General features: G+C 41.6%; 1 protein-coding gene across 9 annotated transcripts in view; it reads right to left on the bottom strand.

Annotated features, from left to right (window-relative positions):
- plecb (plectin b) overlaps nucleotides 1–25,458 on the bottom strand; it is a 128,467-nt gene that overhangs the window by 21,058 nt on the left and 81,951 nt on the right. For 3 of the 9 annotated variants that reach the window (XM_005743212.2, XM_005743214.2, XM_005743221.1), the window contains exons 2-23: nucleotides 16,426–16,487; nucleotides 13,393–13,407; nucleotides 12,790–12,879; nucleotides 11,524–11,601; nucleotides 11,309–11,401; nucleotides 9,642–9,808; nucleotides 6,521–6,636; nucleotides 6,268–6,371; nucleotides 5,427–5,546; nucleotides 4,557–4,652; nucleotides 4,239–4,366; nucleotides 2,978–3,071; nucleotides 2,628–2,782; nucleotides 2,177–2,498; nucleotides 1,990–2,067; nucleotides 1,709–1,870; nucleotides 1,470–1,574; nucleotides 1,262–1,357; nucleotides 1,032–1,157; nucleotides 771–923; nucleotides 509–663; nucleotides 268–394 (exon numbers count right to left, since the gene is read on the bottom strand). In XM_005743212.2, the coding sequence (XP_005743269.1) occupies nucleotides 268–394; nucleotides 509–663; nucleotides 771–923; nucleotides 1,032–1,157; nucleotides 1,262–1,357; nucleotides 1,470–1,574; nucleotides 1,709–1,870; nucleotides 1,990–2,067; nucleotides 2,177–2,498; nucleotides 2,628–2,782; nucleotides 2,978–3,071; nucleotides 4,239–4,366; nucleotides 4,557–4,652; nucleotides 5,427–5,546; nucleotides 6,268–6,371; nucleotides 6,521–6,636; nucleotides 9,642–9,808; nucleotides 11,309–11,401; nucleotides 11,524–11,601; nucleotides 12,790–12,879; nucleotides 13,393–13,407; nucleotides 16,426–16,487 (2,642 nt within the window). Of the gene's footprint in view, nucleotides 1–267; nucleotides 395–508; nucleotides 664–770; nucleotides 924–1,031; nucleotides 1,158–1,261; nucleotides 1,358–1,469; nucleotides 1,575–1,708; nucleotides 1,871–1,989; nucleotides 2,068–2,176; nucleotides 2,499–2,627; nucleotides 2,783–2,977; nucleotides 3,072–4,238; nucleotides 4,367–4,556; nucleotides 4,653–5,426; nucleotides 5,547–6,267; nucleotides 6,372–6,520; nucleotides 6,637–9,641; nucleotides 9,809–11,308; nucleotides 11,402–11,523; nucleotides 11,602–12,789; nucleotides 12,880–13,392; nucleotides 13,408–16,425; nucleotides 16,488–18,829; nucleotides 19,500–25,458 lie in introns of those variants that run through there. The other 6 variants (XM_005743216.1, XM_005743213.2, XM_005743215.2 and 3 more) reach the window with 3 other exon arrangements.

Here is a 25,458-nt window from a genome sequence, read left to right as displayed (position 1 = left end):
CAACCATGTTGATTAGCTGCGTATATACGAATGTAAATCGCATCATTTGCTGGACTATGGGATAAGGTGGCATCGTTCTAATCCCATATGGGAGCAGCCAGTCACTTACTGACTAACACTGCAAAACAGAATTGTTAAATTATTCAATTTAATTTCAATTCAGGTTAGATTTTTGTTGTGCGCAACACAGATTTTCTCTGCACAGAGACCGTGCCAGCAGTGCACAATTGCGCACGTGCGCAGCTTAGAGGGAACATTGGTACCAACCATTGTGATGTTCCAGGAGCGTATCTGTGTGAAGTCTCTCATCAGGTACTGCCATGACAGTAGACTCTTCATGTTTATATGGAGCATCTGCCACATGGACACCATTCCCTGATGACCTGCATCCAGACTATAGTAGGACAAGATTGTGCATTATGGGAACAAAAGAAAAAACAAATTAAATAATTGACATGACCAAGCCAAGATGTCGTCGTCACATAGGGGATCAATTTTATAGCCACACCTGGACACACCGTCCACAGCCTCCTTGTTGACAGGAGGTACAATGAAGCAGACAGAAGGCACCATCGCCTCGTGTCCAGAACGGTTCAAGACCTTCCACTTGAAGGGCTGAGAGTTGTTGAGGAGTGCACACTCATCTCCTTTGTGGACAGTGATCTGAAAAGAAGCCAGGATATGTTAAAGTAGATGTAGTCTCAGGATCTGTGGCAATCATGATCACAATGGTGAATGATTAAGCATTTCCACAGTGGAAATAATCCAACCTCCTGCTGTTTGAAGTCACAGACAGCCTGAATGGGCAGTTTGCCTTTGATGGAAGTGGTGGGGTTTCGTGGTTTCAGCTGGATGATTGACCTGGATCTCTTGTTCAGGCCGGCCACCACAGTCTTGAATTCATTCAGCTGTTCTTTCTCTTCCTGTTGAAAAGAAGATTAAACTAGATTACAGTAAAAGAAAGCAGACCCCTATCTTGATGCTTTTATTAAAGTGTGTGTGCGGTACGATGCATTTGAACATGTACATACCGCAGCATCCTGCAGCAGATCCTCTAGGCGTGTGGCTGTTGTAGAGCGATCACAGCTGTATTTCTTTTTCATGTTCTCTTGCATTTTCTTCATCTTATCCTGAGCCTCTTTAACGTCGGCAAAGAACTGTAAAGAAGGAGATCACATGAGGCGGACAATATTCCTGACTCTATAAATATGAGGGATGATTATCCTGGAGATTTATATTCCTAAATGTCTGTGTTCCATACCTGGTAGTAGGCTGTGTTTTCTTTGAGATGAGCCTCTATACAGCAGCACAGCTGGAGGATCCAGCTCCACTGAGTCTGCAGGGCAGCTGTGAAGGACTGGTAGAGATCAAGAAGATATGACAATGACAGTGCATTAGTTTGGACACATTTAGGTCTATATTCTGCATGCAGATGTCTTCTGCTCAGCTGGATTAACTACTGCAATTACCTCAACGGTCTTCTTGCCTGGATGTCCATCCCTGACAAGTCTGTCTCCCAAAGTCTGGATGTCATTGACCTTCTTCTCCCTCAGCTCCAGTTCTCGCATGAGACCCTGAAGAATTGAACAGATGTAGTTGAAAATCTGCTTATTTGTTGAACATCTGTCAGTGAATCTACAGGGCAGGATTAGGGGATAAAAATGAGCAATTGTGAAATTTTAGATTTGGTTCTACTTCTTAAACGCACCGAGTAATTGTCTTTCTTTGCTGTCATGTTAGTGTTCCTGTCACTCCAGTCAAAGTTGACCTCTTCCTCTTCTTTGTCATTCAACCACATCAGCTCTTTAGTAGCAGCGCTGACAAAGGCATGCAGTGATTCCAGATTTCTTAGGCGGAACTTGGAAGAGTTCTGAAAAAAAGAAGAAGGAATATTTACAGCTGATTAAAGATCCATAGCTTATATTTATAGCTTCAACCTTTTGTGCTGAGTGATTAAAATCTGAAATCAGATTATTTATGAATATTTACCAGTAGTTTGCCATACTGAAGGTCCAGTTTTCCCAGGTATTCTCTGTATGTGGCCTTGCTGACAGGAGATAATTGGGTCTATTGTATATGAAAACCACAAAATGACATTATTAGGAAATAGGGAACCACTTTTATACATACTTAAAATCCGTATGTAGACTTTTTAGTGGTCCGATAGAAACACTACCTCATCAGCCTTAGCCCGTTCGATTTTGGATTTGAAGTCCTCCACGGTCTGATGCAAGCCTCTGTGGCTGCCCAGCTGGGACTCCATCGAAGGCAGATCAGATCCCCACTCTGCGTTATCGATGCGGCGCTGGTTCTCCTCCACCCAGGCCAAGAGATCTTGAACATAACGCAAGGTTACGTCATCCAACTCGGGCCGTCCCTTCACGGAGGTCTGCTGGACGCTCTGGGTAATTGGGACCTGGGCAGTAGTCACGGCAGATTTCAGACGAAGATTGTAGTCAGTGCGCAAATTCACCAAGCGCTCATGGAGGCGGTAAACTCTGTCAATGAAAAATAAAAACACAGACACACACAAGTACAGACAGACAGCAGTTAGTTGACAATGCCCTTGCTTTTTCAGCTTTCTATTTTGAAAGTTCACTTAAATTCAGCACACACACAGCACTCACCTGCGGTACATCTGTTCAGCCTGAGGGTGGCGCCCATCCTTGAGTACCTGCACGTCATTGAAGAGCAGGCGAATGACATTGTCTGCCTTGTCCAGCTCCCTCTCCACCTCTGCTGCGTGCTGAGCTGGTTTCCCTGCGTTCAGCAGACGGATGTCCTGGAGGAAAGGAAGCCAATTAAAGTATTAATCTTAGCCTTGTTCTTAGTTGGTCACGCACATCAGGATACAAACAATGCTAATGACAGTGACTGGAAAATGCATTCCTGTGATTTTTTCTTTCCCTTTGTACACTAATCACTCGGTTTCTGGATTTCATGTCAGTTTGTCAACTCATACTGCAGTAACACTCACCGTCTGCAGCAGGGTCTCCAGGTGGGCAAGCTGCTCATCACACATTCCTGACTCCTTCTGGACTTTACCACAAATCCTCTGAAGTCTCTCGAGTCTAGATATGATCAGAGCAATCAAATTAAATCAAGAGGAAAATGGATAAACTGTCCTCCCCATTATTTAATAGCTAAACGCCCATCGTGTAACACACGCCAGAGCTCACAACAAAACCTTCACAACACTTACGGGACCCTGCGTTGCAGCAGATACTCCAGTTTGTGAGGGTCAGTCACAAAAGCCATATCGCATTTCTTCTCAACAGATTTAAATTCAAGCTATGAAAACGTTGGCTCTTCTTGGCTCTCACACGCCCATTACTCTGCCACGTACGTGCCCAGAGGGGGACAAAAATGCCTTTCTTACAAAGAAGTCCGGTCAGTCCATTCAGTCATTCCACATCCCAGAGAACTCCATAAACAAGGCTGCGAGACTGCAACATGACGGGGCTGTCTTGTGACAAGAAGCCATCCCATTTTGTCCCAAGCGTGACACAACGCTGTTCTAAGTACACAAAAATGTACAATTTTCTCATACCTAATTATGTCTTTATGTGCGTCCAGTTATGGGGAACACAACCCTTTTATCTCATTATAGAGCAACCCACAAATGCAGAAAAATACTCTTAGAATGTTTTAGCTACCAGAAAAGAACAAATGTGCTAAATAATTTGGCTACCCGAGAGGGGGAAAATGAAGGCAATTATTTATTTAACCATTCAAATATTAATAGATAATGAATAAAATGCAACTGGATATTATTTTGCCATTCCCCAATGAACATAACTGGCTAATTTAATAAAGCTAAAGACAGGCAACAGGCTCGCTGCCTTTTGTCAATTATCATGAAATGCCTTTGATAAAACTGTGTCTTTGTGTTTTAAATGGATTTAGTTTACTAGCCTATGATCATCTGTTTATTGCAGTTGAAAATATGTCCCTTACCAGGATTTAATGTTAGCTTAGCTCTTTTCCCAAAGTTAACTATGAAGAGTTAAACTCTTTATTGTTTTTGGAAAAACAAATGTGTTTTATTTATAACTTGGTATATTTGTACATTATTCCCAGTAAGGTTGACAATTATATCACCACCTTCTTATTAAATATGGCTCTCAAGGGATTTTTCTTTTGCAGTTTGTTGTTAGCACAGCAGTCCTTGCTAAAGAAAAACTGATGCAATTCAATCTTGATCACAATCATCATATGTCTTATAAATCTGTCCCAACCTCTCAAACTCGATCCTGAGGAGTCGTTCTCTCTCAAGAATGGCCACGTGGAGTCGACCCCACTCCTTCTCCACATCAATGGGATGGTAGCCTGGAGGGACCTTGACCTGACCAGCATGCACTGCACTCTGTATATGGAAGTAGAAAGCATTTAGTTGTGAAGCGTTGGTATAACAGTGCTGAAGGAACGGAACAGAATTCAACTTATTAAATTAAATGATTGTTGGTTAATTAGCAGTCCTACAAATTTACAATTAGTCCCCTAAACCATCCAATGTACCGTGGGCGGTACGTCCGGCTGCTAACAGGTTAACTTGCCTCAAAGGACTGGTAGATGTGTTTGGAGCGGCTCTTATCAGTCTCTTTCACTGGCAGCTCTGTCTCTTTGAACTTCAGGAACTGGCGCCAAAGAAGCTTAAAGGGAAAAAAAAGAAACACAAAGAAATTGTTTATTGTTAAATTAGATTTCCCTTTATTCATTCTAATAATTTTATAGACCTCAAATTATCTATAAAAGTTCCTGGTATTTTTTTTAAAATCAGAATTGTCAGATGGTAAAACCCTAATTATATGAGTATGAATACAATAAAGTAACACATCCTGTGACAGTTCTGTGACCAGCAGTGGGGTGAAACAGTATTCACACATTCCTGTGACCACAATAAACTCATTTAGCCTCGGAAATCTTTCTGCCCCAAAGTGTCTAAATGAATTTGATTGAGTATATTAAAAAGAACACCCTAGCCTGCTACTTTTAATACAAATATTCTACTAATACAGACGTTCAAAGAAATGTAGAAAAATACTAAAGTCACGCTATGCTTTTGTAAAGGGAATGCTGACAGGGAGTGGTGATTCTCCCGAGGATTAACTTAAGCATTATCTGCCTTATGGCTGTCTTTTCTCAGCTCCAGCACTGCCCCACCTTCAGTACAACAATGCTTGTGAGTATAGTTGTCTCTATCTGCCTACAGCCAGACATTATGTAAGCATGTCCTTTGATCCAATAATGGATGGCTGCAAACGTATTCCCATTTTTGACACAGGTGCTATGTTTTAATTGTTTCTTAAGAACATAATGAGAACTTATCGGTGTGTCTTTTGATATTGCTCAACTGCAAACATGCCTGTAACAAAATCCCTGGCCTAGAGACAAAATAAGCGCATATCCTTAGCATATCGTCTCACCTCTATCTCCTCGTAGCTGGCAGGAAACTTCCTCTCTTCGAAGATCATGACATGGTGACGGATCCACTGGAGCAGAACAGTCACCAGCTCGTAGTACTCCTGCCAGCGCAGCTCCAGCTCCTGCAGCCAGCACAGCAGAAAAGATAGCTGCGAGTTTAACAACAAGAAACAGGAGGGCTCTTCTCCTGCATCTCCATTTTAGTTCACTCACACACAACCCTAAACTCAATTAGGTGGCAACAATCCAGGTCTTATGCGAGTAGACAAAGAAGCAGAGGCTAGAGGAGAGGTTGTTAAAGTGTGGACTGCTGAAGGAGGAAAGTGGGAGAAATAATAAGTGGGGCCAGACAGAGAGGAGCATGTTTTTTTTTTTTAGGTTTTTTCGGATTTCATGTACGTGAGGTCATAGCCACGCCTGTGAGGACAGTAATGTGAAAAGAAAAAGTCCTCAGATGTATTCAATATTCACTATAACACAGCTCAACTTTAAACTCTGGACACTGAATCAAGTAAACGAGTTTGTGCGTGTGCGGAAGCTACATGTTTTTCTATAAACAGACAATGGGTGACAATAAATGTTCAAATCCTCACTGTCTTGGTAGCTGTAAACACCACAGGTTGTTCATTTCCTGTGATACTTACTTTCACAAGACTTCAATTTGTCTTTGAAGCATTAACAGGATAAGAATAAAACTGACTACAAAAGCTAAGTTTAGGCACAGTCACAAGCTTCTTCAGTCCTGATTAAATCTGATAGAGCATTCCATCAGATCAAATTAAAGTGCGCGTTCATGTTGCGACGCTTTATTTTTTTATTTCACTGTCTCCATGTTTTCCTTACGTTGGTTCTCATGCCGTCGTGTACATCAGTGCGAGGCATGGCATCATACAAGGAGGACACGTAAGTGATGATGGATTTCTCATCTGGGTGTGGGACATCAACATCTGAAAGGATATGGTAAATTTATGTGATGTGACATAGTCACCAGGAGTTTGTGAGTAACAGAATTACTTCAGCTGAAATCGGTCTTAAAAAAAAAAAAAAAAAAAAAGGTTGTCTGTGTCTGTTTGAACACATTTTTGAACACTTTTACCTTCAGGGTCCAGCAGGCGGGTCACACCCAAATCTTTCTCAGCCACACTGAAGGCTTGTTCTAGATTCTCCAGGTTGGTCTGTTGATACACTTTGCCCATGTTGATGAGTCTGGGACTACGGAACACAAAAATGCAACTGATTACCCACAAGGCCACAAGGCCCGCGAGTCCAATGTTCAGAATAACTCCCAATAACATTTGATTCTATATTCTAACGTGTAATAACATCAGACTTCTCAAAAGCACTGGTTTTGAGAAGTCCCCAGTGGGTAAGTAGGATGTTGTCTTCAAAAAAGCTGCATTTGAAAGGACTAGAAACGCTTCCAGCTTGGCGCACATATAAAATGACACCACCAATGCCTCAACTCAGAGGAAAATGATAGGAAGATAAATATCACACCTGAATGCATTTGCAGAATTAATGCAGTCTCTGCCAGCACGTTTCATAAACATGACCCCAATACAGCATATTAGCAGTAGAACCTCTTAGACCAGGGGTGTCAAACATAAAGCCCGGGGGCCAGAATCGGCCTAACAAAGACTCCAGTCTGGCCCACTGGACAGCTTTAGAAAATGTTAAGTGGGGCATGGACTCCACAGTAAACATATTCATGTGAATGAATGAAAACTTTATATATTTGATAATAAAAGCACAGTCAGAGCAATGAACTACCAGAATATTTTCTGTAGTTTTACACATTTATCATGTAGTTTCACTGGTCCGGCCCACTTTGGACCAATGTGGGCTATGTGTGGTCCACGGTGTAAAATGAGTTTAGCGCCCCTGTCTTAGACCCTCTGCCTGTGGCTGAATGCTGTAGGAGAGCCCGCCTGTTCAGTTTCTGACAGAGCTGCATGAGCACCTGCCTTTTTGTCCTCAGGGTGTTTGACGCTTTCTGGCAGATGTCAGAGCATCTATAGGTGGAATGTAATTTACAGAGCAGCTAACATAATCAAAGCTGACACAAGTTAGGCTGGCAACCAGCCGCAGCTTCACTCCCACAAGAGGCAAAAGTTCAAATTTCCAGAGTGCAGAGCAGGATGATTGAATGCCTCGCCTTATCTCCTTATCTATCATGCACGCAATCCCCATTACAAAATTTTCAATCGGCAGTTTTAAAGACATTTCCAAATCTACAAATTCAAACGTGCAAGCAAAAGAGAGTATATGCAGATACATACAAATCTCTCATCGTTAGAGTGGAATGGTCCCCATTGTATCTGTACACAGGAGAAGACTCTGCATGACGGATTTCTCGAACAGAGTATTGTTTTATTGGCGTTGGTGGACTGCTCATGCTCTGACCCCCTCTTCCGTGAAAGCTTCGGGACCTCCATCCATGCCCCAATTCTTCGCTGCTTGAGCGGGCCCCTGAGCTATTAGAGCCCCGTCCTGAGTCCCAGGAAGATCCCTCTGATGGGATATCCTCACACAACATGACCACCCTGTTGTCCACATCGCTGACACTTTCTGACAAGTTCCTGATGAAGCCCAGGCTTCCCTTCTTCTTTTTAGACTTCTTCCTCACACTGAGCATTTTAACACCAACAAGAAGGTCCAAAAGCTGTATCGACTGTAGTTAACAGGTGCGTTAATTTGAGCAAATCTTTTTTAAGGCTTGCCCATTGCATGTAAATGCATCCTGGCATTGTCTCAGGTGTCCATCATCTTCAGAGGATCTGCTTAATCCTTCAGCTGTGATCCCTGCTCGAATTCTTTGCCCTGAACCTAACTTCAGCTGCGTCTCTGCAAATCCACGCTGGAAACCATCACACATGTGCAGAAAACCTGGAAAATCTTGAATTCGCCGGATGAATGACAGTTCGACAGTAGATTACTCTGAGTTATGCCTCAGCACCAAGTAACGTTACACTTTTCATGTAGCAGACACAGAGTGCTACAGTTACGCCCACACACCACACCCCTGACCTGCATGAAAGGCAGCAATGAGCCAGCCTCAGCAGCCTCCTACAAAAAGAAAAAAAACAAACAGTGCAGGTACGAGCTGAAGTTCAAGAAAACTTGCCCCTGCAAGAGTCTTTTTTCTTTTCTTTTCTAATAATGGATCTAAAGAAATACACCTCTGTCTTATGAAATGTAGCTTTTGTCCCATTTGTACTCTGGAATTATGTATGAATACCGTCATTTTAGGACCAACAAAATACTTCACTTCATTTGCGGATATCCTGAGAAATGCACGCATGTTCAATTCCCAGGATAATAACACACAAAGCACCCACTAATTCTACTAAGAAGACCCACAACAGATTTGTGGGATGTAGCATATTTAGGCTTCAACAAAAAGAGCTTTGGATTTAGCTTTTCAAACTTAGGTTCCCAACAATTTAACAAGCCAGCTGCATTTAACGCAGGAATTACCATCTTATAACGCAGCCAAAGGAGGCACAGAGTTACTCGGGGCCAACACCTACCAGTGGTATTCTAAGCCTTAAGGCTTGGAATCTGCATGAAGGCTCTTTATTGAAGCAGCATGAGCATGTGCACAGTCAGGTGCGGAAAAGTATCTATAAGAGGCATTTTTAAAGGGAGATCGTGGCAAAAATAGTCCAACTGTATCACTGAGTTCAAACAAAGTAAATACGTTTGCAGCTATGCACAGTATGTTGAGGCTCTGTATGGAAGGAGCTATATGCTGTGACTTATTGTCTCTTAGTTAAAATAAATCAGCCATAGTAGCTTTTAACAGCCACTTGTGCTTATCATGTCTAAAAAAAATTCTTTCTGTCAATGCTGAGGCCGAGTTTAATTACAGTGCAGGCTTAAACTGGCACTATAAAGTGTAATTTGACATCTGAAAGCGTTCCAGCGTCACACTCCTGCTCCAGTGCACTCTATACTGAATAAAACTTATGGATGGATGGTTGTGTGTCATGACAAGACCGTGCAAAAAAGCTATGAGAAAGTGCTCCATTCTGGAGACAATGCTATTATGTCAGTCTTAAATATGTTAAGTCTTGTTATGTTGGCAGTGCAGGCTTGGAACAGGGTCGGTACAGGGACCTGCAGCGGGCTTTTCAGTTTGTTCTATGTAATACTAGCATATTTGTTGCCATTGGCGTTGGGCTTATTTTCCATCAAAACAAACTGTGCACACTCACTAGTGCTTGTGTATGACAGCATTGAAGAGTTTGCCATCCCTCCAGCTGGTGGTGAAGTTGTCACAGCGGATGCCCTGGTAGCCATCTGTCATCCTCTGAGACCAGAGCAGCAGCTTCTCCTTGGCCGTCATGTCTTCTGACTGGCCGTTGACCTGAATATCTGAGATCTGTAACAGTTTCATGCAAAAGAGCGTTAACACTTGTGGAAGACAGAGAGGATTTGTGGCTAACGCAAGGAATGTGGAAGCAATCCATCATTAGTGGAAACCCAAAAGATGCAGTTTAAAGTGGACCTATTATGCTTTTCTTAAATATAGCTGTTTTCGAGAGGCAGCCAATCAGAAGAAAGCTGGTTTAAAAGAAACTTTAGTGGAATTCAAGTTAAAAAATGGAACTGAAAATAGTCACAATAGGTCCAGTTTAAACAGAATTGCTCAACACCACCTTAATTGACACCTTAGTCATTTCACCTTTAATATCTTTCATGGCTGAGAACAGAGTGTCTGTGTTTCACAGGAGGTAGTCGAGTTTTGCCTGACGGATTGCTGGAAAACACCACTGTGTCTGTGGCATCTGGATAACGTTTCATTTGGGGATTTTGATGGTAGGAAAGATGAGTCATAGCAGTCTTGGTTTTTCTCTTTTTTTCCAATTTAACTGAGGGTAAATGAAGTGTAAATGGGCGAGCTAAACTCAGATTCTTCTCTTCTAATAGCTCTGTTCTACAGATGTGATAACACTTTGAGTATTCAATTCAGTAAAAAAACAAAAATAAGAAAATAAAAAGTATAAAGCCATCATTACTTCATTACTAATACTCACCCCATTACTGTATCTCGAGACTGGCAATTAAATCTGCAATTAAAATCATCCTCCAAAGATTTCTTGGATCAAACCATCTTCTTTCCTTTGTGATCAAGTTAATTTAGGATAATCGGATCAGATTTGTGGGGAGTAGTTTTTCTCTTCCCTTTTAGTCTGGAGCCTTTATGACTCATCAGCAGCCACAGCCCAGCTCTCTTATTTTGCCTCTATTGTATAAAAGTATAAAGACTCTGGGAACGCAGTGTGTATCTAGAGGGCACAATACTATCTTTACCAGAATGCCATAATCAAACCACGCCACTCTCACCTTTTTTTCCCTCTCTGCTTAGCTTCAGCTTTCTGCAATCAAAACCTCAACCATTTTTATATGACTGAGGGTGAGGCCGTGACTATTAGGCTATCACCCAGGGATTTCTGCCTGGCAGCTTTTGGCGTACACAGGAAAGGCAGAAAGAAAGGCCTGGAGAGTATGTGGTAGGGCGTGGAGGATGCCATCAAGCTGTGCACTCCAACCTGACACGCCCTCCCCCTGGGAGTCAGGGAGAGATTGACTCACACTAACACACCCTGACAGTGTTATATTTGTTTAAACGGTTCGTATTAGCTACTAAACTCTAAATACCTGACTAAAGTTTTTATGTTAAAATAATACTTCTATGAGGAATATGATTTAATGACAGCAATTGTTTTAAAAAAAAGTCCTTTATGAGAGGTTTTGAAGAGCAGAGTCCCCTCTGATTGGCTCCAAGGAGATGGGAAGCAGCAGCCGAGAGGTTCAAATCCCAGAGACAGAGGTAGACAGCAATAATATAATGAAACATAACACTGACAGAAGAGGAGACCTGGAAGTGGAGGATGATGGTCCATATTAACCCCAGGGTCAACTTAGGGTTTCCATCAGCTATGTCATCGTTTCTGATGTTAACCAGTTTGACCTAAGAAAGCAAAACACTCACGTTACTTGCAGGATTACAGCTGAAACTATCAGTCATCTTCTAACGATTGATATTCGCAGTCGGGTTTTTAAGGGTTTGATGTATCGTTATACATATCATACCTGCCGATGTCTGAGGAAGTCCAGTGCTATCTGTACATTCTGAAGTTTGTGGAATCGCATGCGGCCTTTCTCTCTAGGCTGAAGAGGTGAAAGAACAGATAAAGAAGTGTTTAGTTACATTGCAGACACTCAGTACTCAGTGCTACTGCCATTAGAAAGGACCAATAGCAACAAATAAAAAACAAAAAATGAATGATGTAAAAATCAAAATCAAAATGAAAAACATTTAACAGAGAGATGAAATTGTTCTCCTTTCTCCGTCTTAGTCCTTTAGTTTACCAGAGAAACAAAAAAATAAACTTATGGGAAATTTGCATTAGCTAAGCCAAATTTAAGCCATCTGTCAGGAAGCAAATATATAATCATGTTGCGTGGCTTGTTTCTGGGCTTCTCAAACAGAAATCAAGGAAAAATTCTCAAACAAACAGAAATCAAACTAAATATTTTCTTGTATACGTTCACAGCAGCTACATGATGAAAGCAAGCCTGTCAGCACAAGAAACAAAAAAAAAGTCCCAGCAACAGAACTCATCATGGCTTGAAGTTTGTGGATACCATGCGCAGCCAAAGAACCGGAAAAGTGCCGATGAATCATTAAAACAAAAACATAATGCCTACTGTAAGTTCCAAACCCACTCACCAACCGAACGCTCCTGGCCATGTCTCTCTCCCTCGGCTAGCCCCAGCAAGAGCAGTGCAAAGGAGAGGAGGCGAAGGCCAGACGGCAATGATCAGCACACACAGAGGAAGGTTAAAGGAAGGCAAACGGGAGAAGGAGGAGCAGAAAAGAAGAACCGTCGATCAGATAGGAGCACAGTTCACAAACACGCACACAGTCTAAAGTGGTAGCAATGTGTTATAGCTATGGATGCATTGTGAAAATGAGCAGAGCTGAAGCCGGTGGAGGGCAGCAGCAGAAAAGCTTTGTGTACAATTTTGAACCCCAGGATATGAAATACATAAGCGTTACGCAAAACAAAGAGAGAAGTAGAAGAAAGTAATTAAAATATATCGAGTGAAATAGGAAGAAGAGGACGGTACACTGAAAAGGAAGTTAAGAGGTGTTTGTTTAGCGTAGTTCAGCTCAGGTTAAGCTCTTGACTGACAACTTGGCTGCTAATATTTTACATTTTGTTGCCACAGGGGTGGCATTCCAGGTCGACCTCATTAAAGTAATCCTTGTGTAGTTAGTCGGGATTAGGTTTGGGTTTGGATGCTGGAGGACTGCTAAAGAATAACTGACAAAAATCAAGAGACTGTACTCACCAGTGTTTCTCCAGAGAGGACCTCCAACAGCGAGATCAGGTTATGTCCATCTCGAAGGTCTTCATACAGGTCTGTCACATGACGCTGTGACTGTCACGGTGGGGAAAAAAAAGGAGAGCAGAGAATATGTCAAAAGGATTCATGATGATACAACTTGGAATAACCTGTTCCACGTGAGATTTGCAAACTCAAATTGTGGTGCAGTTTGCTGAAAGCTGACGGCTTAAAACACCTGCAGAGTCACGTACTGTAAGTTTTCTACAGTGCTTTTAGCACAATTCAACACATGTCAAGAATGCATAGCCAAGAGCAGCCAAGCCCGACTGCTGGCAGCTGGCAGCCTGACACATGATGAATAGGACTTTAAATAAAATAAGAGACCATCAAGGGTTAGAAAAAATGATTTAACCTTTTGGATTTCAGTTAACTGAATTCATTGTTTATGCAAGAGATGCGCTGTGCTTTTGCAACCAGACAACAAAACAAGTGAGGGAAAGCAAAAGAGACAAGGGAAAGATGTGATGGTGCACAAACATGAGGGAGGGGAGACAGCCTCCATGCAGTGAGATACTGACCAGCTACATATTTACTGCCAGCACCTACCTCTACCCTCGAATGCTGGTGGTAGAGAAGAGAAGAGATGATATGAGTAATGGGGAAAAAGGAAAGGATAGAAACAAGAGAACGAGAAAAGCGTATGAACAGAAATTAAGTGATAGTTGGACTTTGGAGGATTTGATGGTGGACATGATGACAAACTGATGAAAAACAGAATAATTAAAGTACTCTCTTTTTTCGTAGTCTGCAGATATATTGGTCTACTGGGTGTGTGTTTTCCATGTGGGAAATGGGCCTCAGCCCTAAAATGGAATGAAGGCATATTTTCCCTTGCAAGTTGCAACAGTGACTGATTTATCTTGGCAAGAATTTCCGCACCTTCCTACCATCCATCTATCCATCTTATGATATGCTCCTCCCTGCCTGCAGAGAGAGATGATTAAGCGAAGTGCACCACAGAGCTAAATTTAGGGAAGGGAACCAACACTGCTGCCACTAGAGTTCACTGTTTGCACAATAAAAGCTCTTCTACTTTTTAGGATGGGCCATATTGTTAAAGTCAGGGCTCTCTCCAATCAGATCAGTACCTGTTTACACAATTAAACGATGATGATCCGGTCTTTCTTTGTCAAGTAATGAATGCTGTGATTTGTCCTCTATCTTGCTGAATCTAGCACAGCCATCTATCGCCACTCCTCGGTTACTTTGTCCTGCTGCTGAAAGTTTACTAGGCAAACTGCAGCCTCGGCAGTAAAAAGGAGCTGCTTTCAAGGACAAAGTCATTACTGCACATACCTTACACCGGTCCCTCCAGTGGTCTGTGAGCCACTGTCTGGAAGCAACATGCTTAACATGCCTCAGGTTTTATATCATCTTGTGGAGTTCCTCTCATTTTCTTTATCCTTTTTCCTGATAACCATCCTTACAGAGTAGCCTTGATGTGCAACAGTTCAAGGTTCTAGACCTCATCACAAGCAATTTGTAGGCATCTACTAGAAAACAGATGTTCATCCCATAGCTGGTTTGATCTTTCACTCTTGTCTTACGCAAGATGAAGAGATTTATTGAGCTAGGTGGGGTGGAGGGCATAACACTCAATGGCCCTTTACAGCTCTTCATGGTTGCACCCAACCTCCAGCCTATCCCACTCAACCATTAAGCCATTAAATCAGTTTAACAGCGGTTTAACCTCACTAGAGCAGATCAGCACATTCGCACACATACTTTAACGCTTTCCCTCCCAAACGTGTGCATTTGCTTCAGTGAGGTTCTTTACTATGGGCTGTACGTGGTGATAACGCTTCTTTTTTTGCTGCTAATAAACACAGACTCAAACTTTTCTATTAGAATACTGATATAATTCGAATATATACGGATTCATGTTGTCATCCTGAGAAAATAAGTGTTATCTAATGAGCACCTCTCCTTTAACTACACTCGCTTTCAAGTCATGGCAGAAAGTAGTCTGCAGAAAAAGCAACAGACTGAAACTGTACCTGGAAAGGGCACAAACAAATTCTTAAATTCATGTAGTGTTGCAGTATGCGGGTAACTGTAACAATAACTGGATGGGAGTACTTATGAAACTCCCCATGCATCAATGCATGCCTTTCAGTTTAAGGCGTGCACTGATGCCAGTACAGCCACCCCTACCGAGCAGTCTGTGCAGCACATGTGCTACCGTTGGCCTAACCCACCATGGGCTCTGAGCCCAGACCAGAATTTGCCTCTTCAGACGGAGCTAAGTGAGTCCAGATGTCTGTGACTCACCCTCGAATATTCACAGTGGACACTTAAGAGAAACAAGAGGGAGGAACTGAACTAGGTTCTCATGCAGTGGTAAAAGAAACCATAGCTCTGCACATTTATGGAAAGGATAAAACTTTCTTTGTGCTCATTTGTTTCCTCTTTCTTGTTCCATTAAAAAAAAGAAAGAATGGGCCTTATGTCTGTGGAGTGGAGCACTTAATGGTTGTAAATGTAGTGCTGCCAATTGGAGTTTTCTGGAAGAAAAGTGGCACAAGCAGGAATATTTTTAGCACTCTGGGAGAGCGGTATTGTGTTACACGGGGCTAATTTGTCAACCTTAATATGGAGGTCTGAAATGAGGACTATAGTCCTTTTGACTTGACTCGCCTCCTGACCTGTTCACGTGAGCCTTCGGGCCATATTTTGCGAATAGAGAGTGAGACAGGTGAGATTTGAAGAGTGCTGATGGACGGCTTACACACTCTCTCAGCTGATGACAGATGAGACTTCTGGTAAGCCTTCCGATCGCGGTGCCGTGTTAGCACGAAACAAAAAACTGTCTAGCTAATGTATGTTTATGCAAGAAGGGAGGGGGTGAGGGTCGCGGTGGCGGTGTTGGTAATGATTTCTGCAGAGATGTTAACAATGAACACACGCTGACACTCGTTCAGCTGCTGTAAGATTTTGCTGTTATGTGGTTCTTTGTTCACCTGAGTTTGTGATCTTTAAATTGGCACAAATCTTACAGACTGCTGGAGCTCTGTGTGGATTCGACATGTTCCCCCTCTGCCTGACTGAGCTCTCTACAGGTACTCATTCTTCCAACCGCAGTACAAAAACACACATGTTGGCTTGGCTTGGTGCATAAGTCTGAATGTTCTTCTCTGTGCTAGCCTTATAACAGCTGCAATAGGCTCCAGCAACCCTGAATTGTAAAAGCAGTTATATAAATGGATGAATGGAAGAATGCATGGAGTGACGTATGTAATGATCATACGTGGACATAATCCCAGAATACATGAGTTGCAACATTTATACAGCTTTATTCAACAGCCTCCTGTTGTTAAATGAGGGTCAGGGCAATCACTCACTATGCAAACATCTGCAGTTTGACACTGACAAAAGCTATGCTTGTTGCGACAGAAAACACCCGTACACGTGTTTGAACAAAAGGGAAATTTGTTGACACTCTTCTGTGACGTCCACACTTATGTTTCTCCCTCTTTGTACCTTAAGTCATGCTATGGATTGAGCGAGTGTGCATACAAAAACCTGACCGTCAATGTTGCCTTAGTTACAACACAGAGAAACCCCAGAATAGGTCCTCACCTTTATCAAGTGCTTGTTCACCCACTTTGTGAAGGTCTTTTTCTGGACTCGGTCTCGTTCATCTGCAACACAGAAAGAGCACAGTTAAACATCGGACTCGTAAGACGAGGAAAAGCTAAAACTAATTTCAAAATGAGTAGCATCAGGTGTGCGATTAATGTGTTTCTTGAGTGTATTTCCAGCAGCACGCTAAGGAGGAAATCCCTAAGACTGACTGACAAGACTTTTTTTTCCTCCTGTAGAATAAACACAACTCATCTCTGGGTGGAGAACGGCTCTTGTGCTCCTGTTCAAGCCTGCATCTGAGTCAGGGAACATTTGAGACCATTCACTGTCTGTAGATGCACTTCTGTTGTCTAGAACACAGGTTTGTAAGGTCATGTCTCACTCTATGACACCACTGGCAGCTGTGCTCTTAAGACGTAAACAAAAAGGAAAGGATCGAGGCTGCAGGAGTGAAATGTTATTAAAGTGTGAAGATACTTGGGCGTGATAACCGTGCGACATAATAGCATAACTATTAGTCTGCAATTATCCGACAAGAAAGAACAAGGCCTAGGCATGGAATTCACCCTCTAACAAAACAAACCTTCATACTCCCTCTTATTCCTGTTCAGTTCAGGTTTAAATTAAAAAAAGAAAAAAAAAGAAAACATACACACCTACACAAACACAAAAAGGTGTGCCACTACAATCATTTATTATGGACGCGGTAGATAGATGAGTCTGTTTGCTTTCACGTTACCCCACGTGATCTAAAAGTTGTGGTTTACTCAACTGTTCAGACAGGTTCAGGAAGTGCACCACCCAACTTCACTGACCCACTCAGCAATTCCTTCAGATTATGCTAGAATGTCCCACAGACATACCACAAAATCTTATCAGTTTTAATGGGAGTGACCCATCCACCCATATATGTTGACACGCCCAGCAATGAAAAGCAAAGGGTAGTGATTCAGTGCTAACATAAAATAGATGCCCAGAGGCTACCTTTTTTTCCTCTTTAGAGGAAGTTGCCAGCAACTTCTGGACAACTCTGTTATGGAACTGAGTTGTCATGGAAACATCATACTGAGACCACCAGACCTTTAAGCCTGCGTATTTTTCATCTGTACCAGCATTGGAGATAGTTCCATAAACTATCTCCACGCTCATACTTCCTGTCAAAGATGCAAAATTCCACATAAATAGGAAGTGTTACGAGTTGCACCTTGACCTGTGATTGGCTGTGCCCTGTTTTACCTTTTATAATGAAATTACAACTCTTTTCATGTGCTTTTAGAAAGTAAAGGTGAAGGTGAAATTTTCACATGTCACCACACATAAACATGCTTGATTGAGGGGTGGAGTTTATGGTCCAGAAGAGCATATGACTATAATAGAAAACACTCTTTGGAAAAACTACATTTACTGAACTATAATTAACGGTACTTGAAGATGCTTTAACTATATTTGAGAAGAAAATATTTTATCTTCTTTTTATATTTGCAGGTAATAGCACTTTAAGATCCATTTTAACACATAGTCGGTGTATACTCGCGTATACTCTGCAAAGGCTCAGTAAAACTGTAAACGGTAAAACAATAGTGTAAGAAACGCTTTTATTTTGATATGTCATTGAAAATAAATATAAAATGTAGTAAGATTTGGTATTAGTACGTGACTGAATTGATATTTTTACTTGAGTAAAACGTACAATGATCAGTATCCTTGAAGTTCAAGGCTTGGTAGCCTTTATATGAGGACATGCGCAGGATGAAGCAAGGCTTTTACTGGGAAATGACTTTGTGGAAACTTTCAAAAATATCCATCTTCACAGGAATAAAGAACAATTTGAAGGAGAAACAGGAAAAAGAAATGTGATGCATGGAGTGACACATCGTTCATTTTGGCTGCAACCGAGGAGAAACAGTCTGTAGCTGGAGTGACTCACCCCCCCCCCAACAAAAAAACAACAAAAAAACACATCAAGCACGCCACACAGCAAAAGTTGTGAATGGGCTCTGCTGACCAATGTGAAATGAGGAAGCTGCTGATGGAAGGAAAGAGTGGACAGCACAGCCCAGCCTGACTAACTGCCACTGGATGTGAAATAATATGCAGCACATGATGCACGCCTGCCACTACAATAAAAGCAAACAATAAGCAGCAAAATAAAAAGATTATCATCTGGCATGCACGCAACGTTTAAAAAAAAAAAAGTTTCACACAAAGCTTTTCAAGCTCTCGCAGACAAAACGTCTGCAACGGGAACTCTGCCCAGTTTGGGAAATTAGCTACACATCTCACCCCTTCCTGGAAAAAAGCACTTAATTTGTGCCCAGAGGCTCCTCACACATGTGGGAACAAACAGATCAAGACTTGCAATTCAGCTATTTTACACCAAGTGCCACCATACTGGTACCTTTCCTGCCGTCCGTGGCCTTCAGCATCCCTTGGTAGTAGCCGTCATCTGAAGGCACCCTCTCCCTGCCAAAGCTGTCAGAGGAGAAATTCCTGTACCTCTGCTGCTGAGAGGTCATTGTCGCCGTTTGTCAGGGCACAAAATAATATTCCTAAATGATAAAATATCCGTAGTGATCTTTGACAGGAACTTTTGCTTTTTACTTGTATCTATCCCTCCAGCACTACAGTTGGTCCCAGAGTAGGCAGTCCTGTGGCCACAATCCACTCAGCGTTTCACAAACCTATGATTTTTTTTCTCTTCTTCTTCTTCTTTTCCTCTCTTAACCTCCTCGCTCCCTCACTGGGTTCGGCTCTGCCCTTCTCTTTCCTCCCTATGTGGTTTTTTTTTCACTCCCTTCTTTCCTCTTTTTCTGCTGCTCACTCTGTTCCCGCGAATGGTGCCTGTGGGCTATGACGTCTGGGCCTGTCCTTATGTGTGATGTGCAACTGTGCATTAGCGGTGGCCCTAGTGTGTAGAGGACACTCTACACACTAGTAAGGTTTGTGGGTGGGGCTCTAAACACACGCCTACCTCTTGCAATGCGAGGCAGAAAAAGAAGAAGAAGTAGGAGAGGCGAGGTGTGGCAACCTGCATGTACTATTACTTATTCACCCAACTTGCGCAAGAAAAGACACACGCACATGCACACACACCAGCTGAGTAAGAGGACGCAATAAAGAGCGATAAAAACTGATGCTCATGACCTTTTATGCTTAAGAGTGAATTAAATGTTATTTAAATGACTAAAATGTCCAACAAGAGCCTAAAAAGTAAAAGAGAATTTTCTGAGTATCGCACACACATCTCCGGTTAATCATTATTTATGATTCATGCTGTCAGTCACTGTGATGTAAAAACAGTAGAGATGAGGGATGAAATAGTTTTGAGAAATGCTCTCATAAAGCACGCCCTAAACATCTCAGATTTACTGAGAGATTATGACTCCATGTTTGAATGTGCCTGTGCGTGTAATTATTTTCTTTTTCACTACTGGTGACGGAAAAATACATCCTTTTGTTTATTTAAGTCTCCATGTAGAGCATGAAGTGCTGTCAAGTGTTGTATTTCACACTTCTAATCAAACAACACGTCTATCTTTTCAATTCTATTTCAGGAATCAAAAAGATTTTTTTTTTGTGTGTGTGTGTGTGTGTGTGTGTGTGTGTGTGTGTGTGTGTTTGGGGGGGGGGGTACTTAGCCAAAGTAACCTCCATTTCTCAGCTTCACTACACATTTCCTGCTGTATTTAAGGGAACAAAAGATGCATTAATTCCTGCTGTATAAACTAAATGATTTTGCCAGGCAACAAGAGGTTTTTTTGAACAGCAAATCTCATAAAGCGAGCGAAAACATCCCTCTTTTTTAAAGAAAAAAATAGAAAAAGAAGTCACAGGTAAAAATGAATTCTCTTTGACATTTTTTTACTCCAAGTTCCACTAATGTCACTCTGCTTTATCGCCCTGTGGCAATAACTGGAAAGCAATTATTAGAATACACCCTAATGATAGCGCCACAGAAGCCGCAGTACAGTTAGCAAAACAACACAGTAATACTGTTCATATGAACCTGTAGCATTATAAACTATGAGGTAAGACTGAAGCAGCAAAATGAGTGGGGCTATTAACATAAGCAATGTCATATTTACTTGATCATGTCTTACTTATTAAGAGGATGGTTTCATTATTGATTACTTTAAAAGTAACATACTATCAGTATGTAGTTTCACACAGTTCCAGCTCTGTGTCTAAAGTTCCACAATTATCAGTTGATCAGAAAACTTTAGACCCTGCTTTCATAACAGTCCCCTATAGAGTTGCTGTACTATGTGCTGACAGCTAAGCTAGAGGCCAGTGTGTGTCTAAATCCTGCCCCTCTTCAGCCTAAGGTTGGTTATATATCTCATTTGCCCCACCATGGCTGACATCACTTTATCAGGCATCTGAAAGTACATATTTTTTTCTTCAGTGTAGTCAGCATGGCCTGTGTGGACATGCAGGCACTTAATGTGTCAGTGTGAGTGTGCTTGTTTGGAGGTGTGTGTGTGCAAGCGATGCCTGACTCATTTGAGCCCTGCTAGCAAATTTGGAGACACACCTTTCTAGTTTCTACATTGTCTAGGCAAGCTGCAGAACTAAGGTGCGGTATGTGGGCAGGTAATTAAATCTGAAACAGGAAAGGAATCCTATCAAAGGCAGAACGTGCTGTGAAAATACTCAAAGGATATGATTTTGAAATGGATGGAAAAAGGTGTTTTTCATCTCCTAACACAAGTTAGAAAAGAAATTGATTTACAGTTGATCTGAGATGCAGAGGAAACGGTAGATGGTAACAGATATCAGTGACGATCTGGCGGGCAAAAGCATACAAGCACCTACTTGACCTGCATTTCTGTCAGTGCGCCCCAGGGTGGCTGTGGCTACAATGTAGCTTGCCATCACCAGTGTGTGAATGTGTGAGTGAATGGGTGGATGACTGGATATGTAAAGCGCTTTGGGGTCCTTAGGGACTAGTAAAACGCTATATAAATACAGGCCATTTTACCATTTACTCTCACTGGAAACACAATAGCAAAGGAGACCCAAAGGAAAAAGGGCGAAAATGTGGAACATCTTAGTCCTTAGATCTTTCCTCTAAAAAGGAGGCATATCATTAACGTCTCAACATGCTTATTACACTGCTCCTTCATCTGGCTTCATCAAAAACCAGATGGAACACTTGGGATTTTTATAAGAACGGAGAAAGTGTGGTGAAAATATAGAGAGTTGCTTTTTTTTTTGATGACAAGTTTGATGATGGACTTGATAAGGGCAGTGGTCATAGTAGTCCCGGATGCAGTGTTGCTGTTAGCATGACTACTAGCAATATAGTACAGTATCTGCTATTCTCTGCCATTAAGATGAGGCTTAGGCTGTCTTTTGTATATACAAAAATCAGACACAAATAAGCTAAACTAAATTTGGGAACATGGTACATATCATGCCTGCATGGTCTGTCCACGACCTGCATGTTAGCATGCTAATGCAAATGTTTAGCTAAAAGCACCGTTGTGGCTAAATTTTGATTAAAATGTATTTTTGTTATTGATTTTAATTAGAATTTTGTGCATTGTTTTATATTTTTCTGCTATGGTCTTTCTAACCATGTGTTAAAAAGTGCTTTACGAATTAAATTTAGCATTATTTATTATTGTGCATGCTGATATAGCAGAAAGCACCACTAGCATGGCTTTTGACCCTTACTCCTTTTACCACTAATATACTGTATCATCGTGGAAATGGTTTGGTATAATTATCATAAACACATGTGACAACCAATATAATGGGGTTAGGCAGTTCTATGTGCTAGTGGTCCTGAAACGCTAACTTTGTGTCTTTTAATTAATGGTTGTGTCATTTTAGTTTTGCCCTGTTTGCTATCCTCTCTCTCTATGCCTGTTTTTCCTCCCCAATGGTACCAGGTTGTTGCATAGCTGGAGTTTTGATTTATAATGTTGAAGGCTCCTTGTTTTACAATATAAGTGCCTTGATATATGAAAGTGAACTGAAATTAATAAAAAGAAATCTGTATTTTCACATATATAGATGTAGCCTCGCCAGATGGTGAATTCAAACCCAGGACCTTCTTGCTGTGAAAACTGAAACAGGACCATCACACTGGATTTATGTGCTTTTAGCTGATCCCTGTGACACCGCTAAGCCTTCCACCACTTAAAACTACAACAACCTTCATTTAAGCACTATGGAGCAACAAAGCAAAACAAATTAGAGGACAAAGGAATTCTAGGAATGTGTCATTATGGTCTTTTCTAAGTGCTGAAGCGCAGGGAAAAATAAGGGTTTAGACAGAGGGAGGACGCACAACACCTTTCTTTGCAGAGGATGAAAAAGCTGCGAAACAAGGTTTGCTCCAACAGTTCAGGTTACATGCCTCTCTGTCTCTCTCTCCCATGTTTCTCATCGTTGTTTTTAACCCCATGGCTGAATCACAGCAAACGCTATCTCATATTTCTGATACGGTTCGGATACATACAAAAGTCATCAGTGGCATGACCATCCTTCAGAAGGTTCTGATTCACACAGATCACAAGCTGTATTATCCAAGCTGCATACTGAGTACATGACTCAAACATTTAGGCAAGCAGCACACCAAAGCAAACACACCTTAAACCTGTTTAATGTTACCTGGATGAACTCCTGTAAACATTCAGTTGAAATAAAAAGAAAAAAAAGACATAACACAAACTATGTGGCAATTTTAAAGTCATGGAAAACTAATGAGAGCACTAACTTTATGCTATCAAATCCAGTGGTTAAATTAGCCCCTAAGTGTGATAAATGCTGTATTTCTAATCCTGTTCTATTAAGTGAAAACTGAAAACTACGACCAGAGATATCTGTATATGTTTTTACATTTTTACACTTTACATCTTTATTCAGATATAAACAGATGTTATGCAGAAGTTAATGATTGGCAATGTAATTTTCAGTCAGTCATAGCTGTGCTGTGACACACCGTACAGTTATCACTGCCAGCCATCATCAGCCTGACAGCAGACTTTGGATGATGTTGTCAGAACCAGCTCTAGTGATGAAACTCCAAACCCAATTTAACTCAGACTCAACAGGCCTTCAGATTAGCCACAGCAGCTGAGGTTTAAAATAGCTCGGTCCTGAGCTTTGCAGGAGTCTGTGGAAAGCACCGCATCTGGGGTCATGTTAGTTGTTAATGTGCAATTCTGGTGACTGAGATGTAACTTAGTTGACTGACTGGCACGCGGCGGCTAACGTTTAAAAGCAGCATGTGTCTCCCCCTGCAGGTCACAATGCAGTCATTTGGCTGAAAATGTACACATTAACAAAAGTACCTGAAAATGTTTCAGATAAATCAGATAAATAAAAGTTAAATAACACAAGATAGTGTAAATGGAACTATTTAAATTCTTGGCAATCATATAAAAAATGTAACTGAGTGTAAATCAAAAAAACATTTGATGATTGTCAAGAAAATAAAAGATTTTTTTTAAGTACTAATCGGCTGAAATTATTTTTAGGAATTAAAAAAAGAAAAACAGTCAGTATCACATGTGGTATTTCCATCTGCTAAATCACCCTCAACACTTTTTTGAAAATGTGGAGAAAAAAAAAAAAGGGAACTTGAGAGACGCTTCTATGACAACATCCACAAATATACAGCACTGAGTCTTACTCATGGGTGTGTTTTTAGGCAGAGACAGAGGGGTTTCCCATAACTGACTATTTGACGAAAGGAAAACGCCACCCTTGCCTCACATGACACTTTGGTCCTCCACTGGCTGAAGGTAGTGAAATATTCTGACCACTAGATGGCACCAGAGTACAACCACACCCAACTGCTTTACACTACATTCAGTCATCCACCCATTCACACACTGGTGATGGCAAGCTACATTGTAGCCACATCTGCCCTGGGGCACACTGACAGAGGCGAGGCTGCCGGACACTGGCGCCACCGGGCCGTCTGACCAACACCAGTAGGCAACGGGTGAAGTGTCTTGCCCAAGGACACAATGACCGAGACTGTCGGAGCCGGGGCTTGAACCGGCAACCGATTACAAGACGAACTGCCAACTCTTGAGCCACGATCGCCCATAGAGGGATGGACATGGTCAGCAACAATACTCAGCTAGGCTGTGGTGTTTAAATGATGCTAAAATTTGCTCTAACTGTGCCAAGGAAATACACCAGTACACCACCAGTATGATCCTGAGCTGCTGAAACAAGGCAGGATGGATCCAGGCTTTTGCATTGTTTCTGCCAAATTCTTACCCTAACATCCAAATGTGACATTAGAAATTGAGGCTCCGTTAGCTGAAGGAGAGGCAGCTGGTGTGGTCTTCTGCTGCTGTGGCCCATCTTCAGGGTTCGACATATTCTGTGTTCAGAAATCTTACTGCATATCATAACCTTGGTAATGAGAGGTTATTTGAGTCACTGCTCCGTCCCTATTAGCTTGACGCAGTCTGGCCATTCTACTCTGGCATCAACACGGCATTTTTGGTCAGAGAACCACTGCTCACTGGATATTTTCTTTTTTTCAGCCTTCTCTCTGTAAATGCCACTAGATCAGCAGTTTCTAAAATACTCAGATACATTACAACTCAGAAGCATGCCACATTGAAATCACTTAAATCACCTTTATTCCACACAAAGAAAATACATGTATAAACAAGATTCATACATGTCATCTCTGGGCTGCAATGAGGTAAAGTGCGGGAAACCATAGACTTCCCAGGGTTATCCAGGTTATTATTAATGTATAGATAGGAACCCAGCATCAATCATGGTGTCAGGATTCAACAGTGCACATTTGCGACATCTGCAAAGGAACCATTAAAGCTTAACAATATAGGTTATGGAGCAATTCGAGCTGCCATCCAGACAAAATCTTTCATTTCAGCAAGATAATGCGAAGCTATACTACAACAGCATGTGTTTGTAGCACAACAGTCCTCATGCTCCAATGGCCTGAGCACTCCCATATGGAAAAGAAATAGTAAAAACATATATGATTTACTTATGAAAGTGGCCACTTTCTCATTACTTTCATAT

Source organism: Pundamilia nyererei, unplaced genomic scaffold, assembly GCF_000239375.1.
Source record: "Pundamilia nyererei isolate P.nyererei 1_Seehausen unplaced genomic scaffold, PunNye1.0 scaffold00129, whole genome shotgun sequence".
In the NCBI taxonomy this organism is placed as follows: Eukaryota; Metazoa; Chordata; class Actinopteri; order Cichliformes; family Cichlidae; genus Pundamilia; species Pundamilia nyererei.
This window is presented reverse-complemented; position numbering and strand designations above follow the sequence as displayed.